Source organism: Molossus molossus, unplaced genomic scaffold (assembly GCF_014108415.1).
Source record: "Molossus molossus isolate mMolMol1 unplaced genomic scaffold, mMolMol1.p scaffold_m16_p_8, whole genome shotgun sequence".
Taxonomy (NCBI): domain Eukaryota; kingdom Metazoa; phylum Chordata; class Mammalia; order Chiroptera; family Molossidae; genus Molossus; species Molossus molossus.
In genome coordinates this window covers 26118484-26135167 of record NW_023425402.1, presented here as the reverse complement: position 1 = coordinate 26135167, position 16684 = coordinate 26118484, and the positions used below count along the sequence as shown (strand labels likewise).

The following is a 16684-nucleotide window of genomic DNA, read 5'->3' as shown; positions in this document are numbered from 1 at the left end:
TTATATTGCCAAACCACAGCCGTACACATATAAAAACATTTAAATGCAACAACAAAGCATAAGAGTAACGGATTGCTAAAACCCCAACTTGGTGGTGGTGGTGGAATAGCAAACTTTTCTGCATCTTCCCTTCTGTTCTTAGAGTTGTGCAAGGCACTTTCACGAAGACTCTTATTTAAGGGAAAAGAAAAAGGCCTATGAAATTTGGAGTATTGATATCATTTAGACATTAAGATCAGATTAAGAGAGTTTAGAGAATTTACTCAAAAGTGCAGTAAGTTACATGGCAGAGCTAGAATTCCAGGCCTCGTGGTGTGATCCTGTCAATGCATGATGCTTTTCAAACTTCATGTCTGTTTATTTGGTCAGCCAGGAGAAGCTTCCCAGCCTTATAGCTTCAGTTTAACCTCCGGAATGCTAGAGATTTGTTTACATGTGAAGAATCAATCATGCAGTAAGATCAAAGTCAAAACAAAGTGTTTAATAGCAAAGTAAAGATCTTCCTCAAAATTAAATTCTGTTTTAATGGTCACACATCTTCCACCTGATTTTGAGGGTTGCTATGGTCACAACTTAAATTACTCTCCATCCTTTTATTTTTGTGTGTGTAAGAACCAAAGACCACAGCATGAAAGAAGATACACATGCAGTGCATGTTTCATGTGTCTGTGTTTGGTTTAACTTCCTTGTTAAAAATAACTGGTTTGTTGTGGAATAAATCATCTTTGACATAAACAAGACACCTGCTGAACAACCTGGCCATCGTAAAACTCAGTACCAATTGTAAAACTGTACAGTGCCATTGTGGTTCACAGATAGAGGGACTGGTAAGAGCAGAAAGCCTGAATAAGTCTCTACCTTGAGACCTGAGCTAGAGCAGTGGTCCTCAAAGTGTAGTCCCAAGACCAGCAGAAATAATACCTCCTGGAAACCTGTTAGAAATGCAAATTATTGGGACCCACTCCAGATCTACAGAAGCAGAAACTCTGGGATCTGCAGACTAACAGATCATCCAGGTGGTTCTGATGAAACTAAAGTTTGAGAATCACTACTGTAGATTATAGAGAACAGATTTTATAGCATTTCATTTTATCTGTCCTAACAAGTAAGAAGAATAAAAATAAACTAAATCCTCAAATAATCGTGGGCTTTCATTTTTTAAAATATGTTTTTATTGATTTTTTTTTTTTTGAGAGAGAGGAAGGAAGAGGGAGAGAAAGATAAAAACTTCGATTGGCTGCCTCCTGCACTCCCCCCACTGGGGATCGAACCCTCAACCCAGTCATGTGCCCTAACCAGGAATTGAACCAGGATCTCTCAGTCCATTGGAGGATGCACAGTCTACTGAGCCATATTGGCTGGGCTAGGCTTTCACTACTAATGAACCCTGCTCATGATTACTTAAAAAAATACAACAACAAAACCTTCGTCTAATTAGAATAAAATAATAGTATTTGGTCAATGGTTAGAAAAGTAAAAGGAGAGATTTTACCAAAGTAGTTATGTAATCCCAAATTAGTTTTTTTCTATTTGACAACTGCCTTCCCCCTTTATTGTATATACAAAAAATCTGAACTCCAGATTTGCCTAACGAGTCACATATGACAGTACCTGGAGGTAGGGGACATGGCCTAATGCTTACAGCAGCCAGCAGCGGCGTGGTTCCTGGAGATTTGTTAAAACAAGTTTTTGTGCTCCACCATCCAGAGCTTCTGATTCAGTAGGTCTGCAGGAGGGCCTGAAGTTTTGCACTGTGCAGAAGTTCCCACACGCAGTGAAGCTGATCTGACTGGTGTGAGGGCCATACCTGAGAACTACTGACTTGCATGAATCCTCCTAACTATCAAGTTCACGTCTAGTTATTGCATTATTTCCTTGATGATTTAGAACCGGACATATCCCTTCCCTCTAAATTTTCAGGCTTTTTAAGCTGTAGCTTTTAAACTAAGTGAATCCAACCTATATCTTTGTTTCTCTTTGAATTTTTTACAAGCATTTCAGGAGAACCATTAGGTTAGTAGGACCTTCTTCCTCCCATTTGGTTAATTTACAGGAAAACATACTTTTGCTCACTCTGTTCTCAACTGTCAGCTGGTGTTTGAACATAAAATCAGAATAGATGAAATATTTGGCTTGGGTTGGTATTTCATCGTGCGAATGAAATGCAAGAATTCATAAAAGTGGAAGAATCCGTGTTTATATAATGTGATATGGTTGAATGTTTTCAAATGTTGATTAAATTTGCCAAGTTTCATTGGTTTTTCCCTCTGTGGTTCATTTCTTATAATTTTGGGAAGTTCATTAGAATGTGAAACGGTGGGAAACAATGTTGGCACGTGCTTAGTACAAGTATTTTGAGACTCTTACTCCTTAAACCTATTTAATTTCAAGCATTTGAGGTATTTACAAAAACAAAAAGTTTGCTTTGTTTTAGTATCTCTCTTGTTCTCATGTATTATGAAATGGTGTTCCTGTTATGGAATAAGTGTTTACTTGTTATGATGTAACATTTCACTGAACAGAGAGAATCATGGCTCTTAATGACTTAGTTTTCATAAAAACCTACATATAGAAAACTCTTTTAAGAGGTGAATGTAAAATAAGATGGTTAAATAATTTAAGCATAGAATCTTAAAGTTATATAACTGAAATTAATTATACTTTTGATAGGTACCTAAAAATATACATTTAAATTTTTCTTTTGCCCTTTATTGATTTTAGAGAGAAAGAAAGGGAGAGGGAGAGAGAGATAGAAACATCGATAAGAGAGAACATCGATTAGCTGCCTCTTGCATGGCCCCCACTAGGGATTTGGCCCACAACCTGGGCATGTGCCCTGACTGGGAATTTAACTGGTGAACTCTTGGTACATGGGTTGATGCTCAATCATTGAGCCACACCAGCTGGGCTAAAATACACATTTTTGATATTCATTTCAAATAAGTAGATACTGTAGTGCCAAATAATTTTGAGTAATAACCTCCATTATTTATTTTTTTTAATAATTCTATTCTTAATGATAGCTCTTTATTTTGGTTTTAAAATGCAACTCTTGGGAGGCAGGGTTAAATTAGATCCAATAGGAAGATCAATTTTAAAGTAAAAATAAAAATAAATATTAAAAGTATTGATGTAAACTTTGGTCACATTTACTTTGAAGATAAGAATAATGTCCTATTCTCATGGATACACAGTACACAAGTATTTTATAACTTAACTACCTCCTGCTATATATAGATTTACTATTTATATAGTCACTTTATGAATTTCAGAGTAAGTTATTTGATGTGTGGAAAAGTTAATATCAATAATCTAGAAGTAATTTTAATTTTTTAGATTGTAATTAATATGTTTTAATATGTAATATAATATATACAGTTATTTTCTAAGCATGTCTGAAAATGGATTCTTTATTATTATTTTTTTTTATTGCTAAAAGGGAGAAGCGGGACCTCCAGGTGCTCCAGGGCAGGACGGATTACAGGGAGAGCCTGTGAGTACCTTCTCGATTCAGTTCTAAGGGACGAAGCTCTTTTCTTGTCATGAAGTCTATCAACTGTGTAAATTCTCTTCCCAGGTGTCTTCTTCTTTAGTGACTTCCAGATTTGGAAGTTGTAGAAGCTTTTTGTGGAATACTTTAACACAGGGAAATATGTAATCCTCTTTTACAAACTAGGAAGAATTTTGCCAGCAGGAAATTTTTGTGCTGTATGAATCACAAGCAGTCGTGACCACACAGAGTGTCACACAACAACATGGTCTGTTGATAAACTTTCAATCAGCGTCACTTTGCCATCTGCTCATTGTTTTGTAGTATGCTTTCTGGGATTGTATGCACAATAAGAATCAAGGTAAAATAACATGATTGAAAAAGTACTAATTTTGAATCCTAGATACATGTATTTGTGGCAAGTATGCCATATAACTCAACTTCAGATGAGTTTTGGAAATACATGTTTTCCCACTTCTTATTCTTGCAACTCAGGGCCAAGTTGGCCAACATTTTAAATACCAGCAGATTTCATTTTATTTGTCAAAATTACCTATCTTTGGGGAATTTGCAATTAGTTTTGGGGGGAACTAGGTCAAAAAATTAAATGATAGCCAATGTCTATTGCACTTTATCACAAAGTGTTCAGTTAAGTTCTCAGAATCTAAATACTGGACATCAGAGGGAAAGAAGAATCAATGAAGCTTCTTAAATGGGATGGAAGGATTGAACTACTCGTAGAATCACTCAATCAGATATTCATTGAATTCTCATTTTGTGTATCAATGCACTGGGGCAAGTTCTCTACACAGGTACTGCCTTCAAGGAGCTTATAATCTAGTTTGGATGATACCAAAAACTGAGGCATATAATCACCAACCTGAGGCAGATTATAGTAAATGCCAAATATGGATTTAAATGGAGTGAAAAGGCCAGGGCTTGAAGATAGTCTCTACCACATTCCAGCTGTGTGAGCTCAGATAAATCACTTCACATCACAGCAAACTTTTCCCCTCATCGAAAAAGTGCCTACTCCATAGATTTCCTGTGAGGCTTACACAGGAAATGTGAAAAAAAATTGTGAAACCATTACACAAATGCATGGGGTGATTTGAAATGATGAGGGAGTATAGGAAGGGGATTTAGATTCATGGGGTGATTGAGAAAATTTTTTCAAGGATTTAGAGCTAGATTTAGTCATGAAAGGGTGACTGAGAATGAAAAGATGAACACAGATAAATAAATAAATAAATAAATAAATAAATAAATAAATAAATAAATAATCAATCAATAAATAAACGAGAAGAAGAACTAATATGAATAAAGACACACAGCTAAGTTAGTTAAGGGTGTGCCCAAGAAATAATGAAATGATCTCAATGAGGTCCCGTGAAGGGTCCTTGTTGGGTGACAGGAAGTAAAGTTAGGAAGGTGATTAGGGTTATAATATGGAGACCCTAGAATATGAATTTGGGAAACAAACTTTATTTACTTGTCTTGAAAGTTTTATAAGAAAAAAAGAATGACATGATGAAAAGTAGTACTTTCAAAGCAGTTATGAGCTACTGGTATATGCAGAAGGAACCAAAGGAGAAGAGACTGGAATCAGGACAGTAATTAGCTGGCTATTTTGACAGACGGGGCCTGGGCGAATAAGGCCTCAACTAGGGTTTCAATGGAATGGAGAGAGTTCAGTAGGGATAGTGTGCGTTCAATATGTCTGACCCATAATTATTACTAAAGTGTAATTCTAGGACTTGGTAACTAGATGGGACTGGCTATGTTTACATATTTGTTTCTGAAAAATGTAGAGTGTGTGTGTGCACGTGCTCATGCTTGTGAGTAAAGACAGGGAGGGGTAGGGGAGAGAAGACAGGAGAGAGAGAAGGGGAAGGGGGAGAGGGAAGTAAGAGACAGTGGACATCAGAGACAGAGTATAATCTGAGTTAGTTGTGTTCTAAATGTTTGTGTCACTTATTTGTAAGCATTAGTGACTCATTTCTCCGAAAAAGCAGTGTGACGGGGCAGATGACCAGTGAGTCTATGTAAAACATAATGCAGTGCGAGCAATGTTATTTTGAAATTAACACTACTGTGATCCTGTTAATAAAACTAAACTGAAAAGAAAGTGAGAGAAAACGAGGAGGTCCTGAGGGGTTTTTTTCCTCTCCCAAGGCCCTTGTTCTTGCCGCAGTTAGCATTTTCTCCTGCTCTGCCTGCTCCAACTTTGTTCAAGAATTACCCCTGCCTGGAGGTTTTGCACTAGCATCCATTTTTATGCCAGGCAGCGTGGCCCTTCAGGATTCAACCCAACATTGAGTGTGTTCCTGGAATGTGTCAGGCATTGGGTTTAGGGAGAAGAGAAACACAGAACCAACCTATGGAATCTTACAGCCTCGTAGTGGAGATAGACAGTAAAAGGATTAAAAAACACCCAAATTACACAATTCTGAAAAGGGTAACAAGCAAGGAGGAGGAGCAGGGAATAATGGCAGTGGGATAGTGGAGGTTACTTAAATATAATCTCTCCTCCTAAGCCAACCAGATGGAAAACTGGGAGTTACCAAGTGAGACTCTCCAGCTCCTCTCCCACCGGATCAGGAAAGGCAAGAAAGGATGCATTATCCCTTTTCTCCCTCTTCTCTCTCTTTCCGCCAACTACTGGGGAGGCAGTCGGGTTTCCTATGACGGAAGACATACTCTGGGAAAACAATGAATAGATTAGCCTCTAAAGTTTTCCCATATCACCTGGATACAATTATTCTGGTCTTTATTCTCTTTCAGTTAAGAACAGTTAACATTACAAACGATCCTGTTATTTTGACAGTTAATGAACACTTAGTTAGAAATATCACCCTGTGGTGACTGATCTTGACCATTTGTGGAGAAGCTTTGAAAACAGGAAAAAATGAAAGTTGATATATTTGGTGACACCAAGAAATGGAAACTCTTCCGTTGCGTGTGGATACTGGTTTTAAGTATTTATAATGAAAGATTTGGCCCCATGAAAAAGGACATGCTCACTGTATTATTTGTTCTATAATGTGGCAGCCAAGAAAATTAATGGAGCTTAAGTTGGAAGGACAGAAGCTCTTAGAAAAAGTGTTTTAAACCTAATTAAACACAGCTTATAGCAACCGGATGATGATTCATCCATGTAAGCAGATTGGTAAATATGAACTAACTCCTGGAATTCAACTTGAGAACAAAGGCTGTAATTCACTGGAAAATGATTATACTGCTTTAAAGGACAAGTGCATTTACATGCCTATACTTTGCATTTTAAAGGCTAGTCTTGTCCATCCTAAGAGTAATTCAGTCCTAAAGGTAATTTACTTTCTAAGTGGCAAATTATACCCACTTAACTTCTGCTGGATTTATATTATCATTGGTTTCAACTATGTATCACTGGGTTTAAAGATTATAACATTGCAGTCATTCATCCAGTAATTTACTGAGTGCCTTGTGCCAGACATCACACTGGTTGAGGAGAACGTGAAGATTAATATCATAGCCCTGCCCTCAAGCAGTCAGATGATCCAGTAGATCACAACATAGTATAAATGCTATGGAGGTAGGAACAGGGGATCTTGCAAATTTGTGGAAGACTTGTATAACACTAAATGAGTTTGGGAATGCCACTGAAAGGGATGCATCCCCGCCCCAAATAACAGCATTATTGATTATTGAGATATAGTTCCCATACTGTACAGCTTACTTATTTAAAGTGTATAGGGATGCGCTCTTAAACAATTTGCTCTCTTGTCCAAATACTCACATATAAATGGGAGTTGGCTGATTTTTTGGGCTGGCAAGGCAGGAGTCTGTAGCATGTTCCAAAACATAGAAGTAAAACAAATCACGATACTTGGGGAAAAGCTCCCATGAGGTCAGGCTGCTAAGTGTTTCTGGAGGGATGGGATAAAAAAGATGATGTGGATCAGCTGGTGTGGCTCAGTGGTTGAGCATGGACCCATGCATCAAGAGGTTGCCGGTTTGATTCCTGGCCAGGACACGTGCCCAGATTGTGGGCCTGACCGCCGGGGGGGGGGGGGGCCGGGGGGAGGCGGCCAATCGATGTTCTCTCTCTTCGATGTTTCTCTCTCTCTCTCCCTCTCACTTCCTCTCTAGAAATCAATAAAGAAAAAGAAAAGAAAAGAAAAAAAAGATGAGGTGGTAGGGGTTAGGTAGACTGTAAATCAAGAAGGGCCTGATATGTTGTGCTATTTGGACTTCAATCTGAGAGTGGCGGGACCCAGAGGTTTTAGGGAGGGAAGTAAGTCGATCTGAAGCAGAAAGTTTTCATGAGATTGTACTCACAGTAGAAAGGAGAATGCGTCGAAGGTGAGACGAGGTGGAGGACAGAGCTCCCACCTCTAGTTCCAACTACCGCAAGGCCAGTCAGAGTTGCGGTGGGGTGTTTGGGACGATTTGAAATGAACTAAATGGAACCCGTTGAGCTCAAGGATCAATTGCATGTGGGTAAGATGAAAAAGGATGACTCTCAAAATCTTATCACATTGATAGAGGCACGGGAAGACCAAGCCACAAACTGGAACTAGAGTAAGAAGAATCAATTTTGACTGGGGGAGATGATCCTAATATATTTTTCAATGAAACATATCTAGAAAGCAATAAGGGCATTTAAATAGGAGGGCTAAGCTTGGGTAATTAGACTAGACATGTAAAATGGGGACTAATACCATTCCAGTAAGAAATAGTGGGTCAGATTCAAGGAAAGTGTAGAAGAATTTCTGTGAATACTAGGTGCAGTAGATGGAAAATGCTTTGCTTCCCCAGAAAGATATGAGACTCTAGTGCTTGAAATCCATAAATGTTGTCTTATTTGAACAAAGGGTCTTTACAGGTGCGACTAAAGATTTTGTAATGGGGAAATTATCTTGGATTACCTGGGTGGTCTGATCCAATCAGTTAAAAGGTGGTATGAGCAGAACTGGAGTTTCTCAGAGGAGGCAAAGAGATTGGGGTGACGATGCCACAAGTCAGGGAATGCTGACAATGACCAGAAGATGGAAGAGGTGAGGAGTGGATTCGCCCCTAGAGCTGCTCGGGGAGTGCAACCCTGTCTAGACCTTGTCTTCAGCTCTGGCCGCCAGAACTATGGGAGAATAAAATTCTGTTGTTTTAAGTTAATAAGTTTGGCCTGGCTGGTGTGGCTGAGTGAATTCAGCATCCTCCCATGTACTGAGAGGTCCCAGTTCAATTTCCTGGTCAGGGCAAGTGCCCGAGTTGTGGGATTGATTCCCAGTAGGGGGTGTGCAGGAGGGAGCCGATCCATGTTTCTATCCCTTCTTCTCTCTCTAAAATATCAATAAAAACATATAAAAATATTTTTTGAAAAGCTAATAAGTTTGTGGTAATTTTTTTTTATCTTCACCTGAGGACATTTTTTGCATTCATCTTCAGACAGAACAAGTGGGAGGAAGAGAGAGAGAGAAACATCGATGTGAGAGAGACACATCGAGTGGCTGCCACCCACACGACCCCAACCAGGACCAGGGACAAACCGCAAACATGCCCTTAGCGGCAACCAAACCTGAGTCTCTCCGGACCTTGGGCTGATGCTCTAACCACTGAGAAAATGGGCCAGGGCTGTGGTAATTTTTTGTAGCAGCCAAAGGAAACCAGTATACTGGGATTTTCATTTACCTTCATCCTTAACAATTATTTGTGTAATGAACCTATGAGAAAAGGCATGTGAGTACATTCTGATACATATCTCACATTCTTGGTAGCACATGTATTAATCAAAAACATTTGGATTTGAGGCATATAGATAAAAAAGGTTGAAATGACAATTTGATTAAAAGCAAGGCTCCTCAGTAACCAGTATTTTCTGTATTATCAATTTTGTTAAACTCTCATGTGTTTTTTAAAAACTTATTTTTATCTGCTTCTCATTTTTTTGCACTTTTATTTATTTATTTATTTATTTATTTATTTATTTATTTATTTTCTGTATTGGTTTTAGAGAGAGATGAAGGGAGAGGGAGAGAGAGATGGAAACATCGATGACAGAGAACATCGATTGGCTGCCTGATGCATGCCCCCCACTGGGGATTTGGCCCACAACCTGGGCATGTGCCCTGACTGGGAAATGAACCAGCGACCTCTTGATGCATGGGTCTATGCACAACCAGTGAGCCACATTGGCCGGGCAGTATTTTTGCATTTTATTTAGTAACTTTGAGCCCGTATGTCTTACCTGTATTATTCATCATATTACAAAGTTGGAACAATTGAAATGTCTGACATAATGTATAATGTATATAAAATATAGTTTAAAGTATACTATATGAATGTGTATGCATAAGAAAGGATCTGCATGGTAGACGTGATATAATCATGCTTCAGTTACTTTGTTTATGTTTTTCCCCAGGTTGAATGTTTGTTATGTTCTGTTTTTGCTTGTCTGTCTTTTATCTTTCCTATGAACATGTTTGTGTAATACGTTATAAAAAAACTAAGACCTGGTTTTTGAGTGTTTTATGCTATGTCTTTCTTATTAAAAAATGCTTAGTTTGTCAGATTACCTTTGATTTTTGTGCTGGGGAAGAAGAACAGTCAGATTGCCCTGGCCGGTTTGGCCCAGAGGTTGGAGCGTTGACTTGCGGTCCAGAGAGACCCAGGTTCGGTTCCCGCTAAGGGCACGTACCTTGGTTGCAGTTTGTCCCCGGCCCTGGTTGGGTTGTGTGGGTGGCAGCCACTCGATGTGTCCCTTGCACGTCGATGTTTCTCTCTCTCTCCCTCCCTCCCACTCTATCTGAACAAAAAATTGGAAAAATGTCCTCAGGTGAGGATAAAAAAAAAGAACAGTCAGATTATTTAAGGACTCCTCAATTGTTGGATCTCTGTTTTCCTAACTTCTCACAAAATCACTCTGGTTTTATTTTGGGGGGTGGGGACAGGGCAGAATAGGGCAGCAGCTGAAAAATGATAACTGGAAATACCAATTTTCCGTCAAATCAGCTTTGAGATGAAATGATCATGTTGGTCAGTTCTCTGCGCTGGCCGACCAGGTTACCTGCCGTCACAGTGTTTCCGCTGCCTCTTTGTCATCGCGGTTCTTGTCCTGGCCCTCAGTCCTGATGACATCTCGTGTTTTGTGTAACGTTTTCCTCAGGCGGTCTGAGCCGTTCGCTTGCTCATGCACGGGGGGTTGTGTGGCTCCTGGTAAAGATTTGTAGGCAGGACTGGGTTCCACTCTTTGAGCCGAGAGCACTGGAGCTCTGTGACTGAAGAAGAAGAAGGATGGCACATTTTCTGGATCTGTGGAGGTGACCCCATATTTCTTAGTTAAGGATGTCGTCTTTTTTTTTTTTCCTGGAAATATTTGCTTTATCATTTTTCCAGGAATAAAAACGTGGGGGGTCGCTGTGCTGTATTTGAGGATGTTGACTCCTACAGGCTTTTGTAGTTTCTTTTCTTCATGCCTTTTAAATTCTTGCTAATCCACGTTATGCTTGTCTTAATGGTATAATGTTAACTGCTGAGCCCTTCCAAGTCATCACTTACAGAAGCGACAAGTAGATCTTTTGTTTAATCACCTTTTCTGTGGTGTGATTACTTTTATGCATCAATACCAGAGACAAGCATGAAATTCCTGGAAAAAGTGCATGTTGGACTCCTCTGGGGGTTTCCCATGGGGAATAATCCACTTTATTATACTAGTAAAGTAGGGGTGTCTTTATTTGCCCACTTGACTATATTTCTTTCTTAGATTGAGAAGAAAGGTAAGAAGGGGAAAAACCCCACTAATTCTGGCCTAGTTCTTATTTGATTTGTGATTGTAGGGTGAGCTTTTAAAAATATTTTGTGTTGATTTGTAACACTTTTCCTCCACTCCTCTTGCAGGGGCCAGGAGTGGCACGTTCTTGGTATGGTTGAGTGGAGCAACCTTAACCTGGTATCGGCCAAGGATTTTACATGGCACTTTTAGGGTGAAGGTAGCCCAGTTTTCACAGTTTAGGAAATTCAGTTGTAGTTATCATTGTAATAATTCCCTGCTAATTCCAGGGTTAGGTTTTAACACTGATTGAGAATAACTTTTCAAATAAATTTTGAAGTAGGTTTTATCTAAATTAGATAATGTGAATGTCCGATTATCTATAGGAGGGGCTAAATTTATAAGTAACATCTATATATATTTTTTTTGGTCTCTCAAATATGGCATTTGGCATTGTAATGACTATAAATATATGATATCTTTTATTTAAACTTACAAAGCAAATGTTGGCCAGTTATCTGTATAAATTATTTAATAAAGTCCCACCAGGTATAATCATAGATATGTTTGATACTTTCCTATTAGCAATGATTTCATTGGCATAGTAAAACCAGACCACCATCAAACAACTTTATAAAGTGAGATTGAGGCTCAGCAAGTGTGGCTCAGTGGCTTGAGCGTCGACCCAGGCACCAAAAGGCCACCGGTTTGATTCCAGGTCAGGGCACGTGCCCAGGTTGTGGGCCTGATCCCCAGTGGGGGGCATGCAGGAGGTGGCCAATCAATGTTCTGTCTCATCTGTTTCTATCTCTCCTTCTCCCCTCCTCTCTCTAAAAATCCATAAAATAAAATAAAAACCTTTAAATAAATAAAGTGACATTGTGGATTTTAATTTGAGAACATCTGTGCCTATGGTACTGATCATTTTTGTTGGTGTTGTTTTGAAGAAATTTTTTATAACCTGGCCATTGTAAGATCCTTGATGATAAGCATTAAAATATACTTATCTGAGTCTTTCTTTTCTTTGTTCATATCTTTATAATTTAAAAGAGGCTTTATTGAACTCTGAAATGACAGAAAGAATAAAAGCAATTGAATGTAAGAAATGATGCGTGATTAAGTCTCAGAATGGGTAACATATCCTCTGTAAATATGTTCTTTAGTTATATGATGGCCAGGGCATTTTTGCATTAAAAACCTTAGATATATGATATTCTTGAATAGTTCAGACACATTTTCCCGTTTTCAAAGCATAAAAAATACGGAACTGAAAAAACAGTGTTACTCAAGACAAGGCATATTTATTTTAATACTCGCTTTATGATCCATATAAACTGCTATTTGAGCAGATGAAATGAGAATATTTTACATTCATTCTACTTTCAATGAGTGTGGAAACAACTAAATATTTTATGTGACCCATAGTGCACACTCTGGTAACTAGATCATTTCGTTCTAAAGAACTCTTGTGTTTTATGTTTTTAAAAATATGTTCAAAGTGCTTGAGTGTGGTTAGCACTTTGAACACTAAGCAAATATATGATACCTCTGGGAATTAACCCCAGAAAATCATATGTTCTGGATGTGTTTAAGGGATGTTAAAACAGAGGAGGAATATCTGAGAAAGAACACTTGAAAATAATTATTTTGTTTATATCAATATTCATTTTTATTTTTAGTAATGAGGTAAGTACCTAATTAGGTAATTGATTGACAATAGTTCTAGGTACTGAAATGGTTTATAAAATTACTCTTTGTAATTTTGTATATTGAACAGGAGTGTTCCATTATTTGAAATAGACATGCTTAGTTAAGTCATAGTTATCTGTTTATACTCTGTTTTTAATTTTGGTTCATTAAAAGATTGTGGCTTTGAAATGCTTTTGGGATGTATGCATGCTTTGGGGGTTATATTAAAAAAGAAGAAGGTGTGTTGTTAACTAAAGACTATATTAATCACAAGACTAGTATTTATAAATGCATGCCAGAAGTCATATACTAGTCTAATGGTTCACAATGAATTTAATCTGATGAAAAATATTAACACAGGATATTAGTTTTATTAAAACACAGGAACTAAGTTTTTTTCAGTGAAAATCTCTTTCTTCAAATAAAGTATAAGGAGTAATTTGATAAATTAATACTAAAATTAAACAAAGGCTAAGGAGTCCTGTGATGATTTATTGGTTTTAAAAACTATGAGTAATTATTTTGTTAATGATAGAATTTTCTTCTACTGTCTACATAAAAAAGAAGGCACTCAATTGATGAATTAGGTAAAACATAAATAATTTCTGAACAATATATTTTAAAAATGGAGTCATTAGCCCTGACCAGTTTGGCTCAGTGGTTAGAGTGTCAGCCTGCAGTGCAGAGAGACCCGGGTTCGGTTCCCACTGAAAATGGAGTGATTAATCATATAAAATTGGAATCCTCCACTGGAGAGCCTCAGAATTGTTACAGATTCTTGTGGAGATGCATAGTCAGGTGCTAATATTTGCTGAGCGGTCATAGAATGTAAAACATTATACCAGGTGGTTTCAGATGGAATGCTGGCTCTTCAGTTAGGGAAATAGAAAATTCACTCGAGAAACATACTCTGTAAAGGTATGTATAAACATCTTGTGGCAGGTTAAGACTCTTAAAAAGACATTAAAGAAAAATGAAGTTCATCATGAAAGACAAGGTGTTAACATTTTTTATCAAGGGGGTCAAAGATTGGCAGGGAAATATACAGAGTAGTTGTTAAGCAGAGAGACATAAAATGGATTATATGAAAATTTAATTGGCAAATAATAAATCAAATTAAAAGCTCCTTGATGACTCTCAGCTTAATATCCCTAATACAGATGTTTTTTAATAGTCTTTGTTGTTTTTTAAATAAAGAACACTTTTTCCACCTGTTATCCACAGATCACCTACCTGAGAATCACCAGAGGAGCCAGTAAAAATTCAGTTTCCTGGGCCCAGCCCCATCTTAATGAATCAGAATCGGGAGCTGAAGCCCAAGAAACCACAGTTTTAATCTATGCTCTATGAGTTTGATGTAAAGTTTGATAACTAGTGATATACAGGCTATAAAACAGATTGATCAAAACAGGAATCTGAAAGTAGTAGAAAGATGGTACCCAGCTGAGGAGAACAATTCATTTTAATGACCCTGGTAAAAATGGAATTATAACTTTATCCTTTTAGGCTGTCTTCACTTTAATAGCTCCCGCTGCCTCAATAAGCATCAATATTGTCATAAATGATAATGCGAAATTATATTTCCAAATGGAGTCAGTTCCCCGGTATATTTAAAATACTGTATTCTTTTTTGACACAATCTCAGAAACAAATCTATCTTGTAAAACAAAGACACATCTATATGCCATGGAATAAGACTAAACTTGTTTGTGAGGGATAAGTAAATCCTCACAAAGATTGGAATTTGGTCATTTCAATTTATTCTATTTCCAATTTTACATGAAATTTTTAGGTGATTACTTTTCCTAGAAATATAAATAATGGCACTTAATAAAACAATTTTAATTTTAGATATGCTGTATGACCATTTTTATTTTAGAATAGTTAACTTCTGTTACTGTGGGGAAGGGTGGAGATGCTCCTTGGTAAGGCTAATCTTGTCAAAATCTCTAGCTTTTTTGTTTTTTTAAATCAAAGACATTGCTTCTTAAACACACCATTATCCTCCCTAAGAAATATCAGTGTCTTTGTCTAACAGTTTATCCTTAGCAACATGTAAAAAGTTCTCTGCAAGGATAACCTACCATGACATGAAAATGGAGCAAATGTAGTATGTCTGAGGTCACAGCAGTGAGTTAGACTCCTCAAGCAGAATTGATCTTTCTTGTTGTTTCAGCTTTCTTTTGAAAACCCAATGATAGCCACAACCATTAAGAGCATTACCTTTTTATTTTGGCAGACCAATGTTTAACAATAGTTTCTTTGATGACTTAAATGTGAAGAAAAAATATCTTAGATTGTTTTTCTGAGAATTTTTTGAAATGTAAAAACTCCATGGGCCAACTTTTTATTTCTTGAACATTTTAATTATATTGTATTAGTATTTATATTTATTATTTTATTCATTGTTTATATTACTTATTATACATTTTCATTATTTAACTTCCTTTAAATAAGCAAAATATACAGAAGGTATGTTGTAAATTTGAAAGCCTGTCTTACCCAAATTACATTTTCATCTACAGAGGTAATAGCTGTTATTCGTTCAATGAGATTCTTTTCAAACTTTTTCTTCTTGTAGTAAAATATATAAACAACACACATACATATTTTTACAATAAAGAATCACGTCCATTGGGACTTTAACTTGACGATACTATGGATGTTTTACCGTATCAGGTTATAAGAGCAACTATAGAATTTATTTATAGCATGGATGTATTTCATTTAACCTCTCCTATTGATGGTGCTTATATTCCCACATACTTAAGAAATATTTTTCAGAAATGATGTATTACCATCAGTGAAATTACGACTTCAAAGCCACCTATACTTTATTCCTAATTTTAAATAGAAATGACTAGTATTTCACCAAGTCTGATGTTTGTAGCTCGTTTCCAATTGATTCAGATTCAGTTATACCAAATTCTAGTACTGGATTATTAAATGTTTTTAATAAGTAATGCACGATAAATGTTACAAAATACATTTTTAATATCTATTGAAATGATTTTATATTGTTCCCCTTCTATTAATATAGTAACATATGTGAGCATAATACATTATATGGGTATAGTTCTTAATGTTGAACACACTACAGCTTGGAACAAGCCCTACTGATACACGCTTGACTTTTGTTCTAGCGCACTGTTATATTTGATTTCCTAACATAACAGTAAAGTCGCTTGCATTTGCAGTAACAATATAGATCAGTTTGTAGATTTCTTTTTAGGTATTATTCTTGGCTGGTTTTATTATTAGGTTTATGATGGCCTAATAATATGAATGTAGATAATCTCCATCATTTCAATGCTCTAGGGAAGTTTAAGTAACATAGAAACTATCTGGTCCTGGGATAATAGATATTATTTCTAAGGTAGACAAAATAATGACACCCCCCCCCTCCCCGAAAGATATCCACATCCTAATCTCCAGAACCTGGGAGTATGTTAATTTTCATGGTAAGGAGGTTTTACAGATGTCATTGAAGTTAATGACCTTGAGATTATAGTGGGTTATCTTGGTGGGCCCAATTTAATAAAAAACAAACATGGAAGAAGCTGGATGAGGAAAAGGTAAAAATATTCAACTGGAGAAGGACCTGACTGGCCACTGCTGACACTGAAGGTAAAGGAAGGGGTCCATCAGCCAAGGAATGTGATTTTATCTAGAAACTGGGAATGGCTCTCAGTTTACAGCCAGCAAGAAAATGGGAGACTTTGGTCCTACAACGGCAAGAAATTCAGTTTTCCCAGTAA

The 16684-nt window shown here is 37.0% G+C and overlaps 1 protein-coding gene across 2 annotated transcripts in view; it reads left to right on the top strand.

Annotated features, from left to right (window-relative positions):
* COL21A1 (collagen type XXI alpha 1 chain) overlaps positions 1-16684 on the top strand; it is a 125497-nt gene that overhangs the window by 81939 nt on the left and 26874 nt on the right. For both annotated transcript variants that reach the window (XM_036249009.1, XM_036249010.1), the window contains one exon: positions 3440-3493. In XM_036249009.1, coding sequence (XP_036104902.1) covers positions 3440-3493 — 54 coding nt within the window. The remainder of the gene's footprint in view (positions 1-3439; positions 3494-16684) is intronic.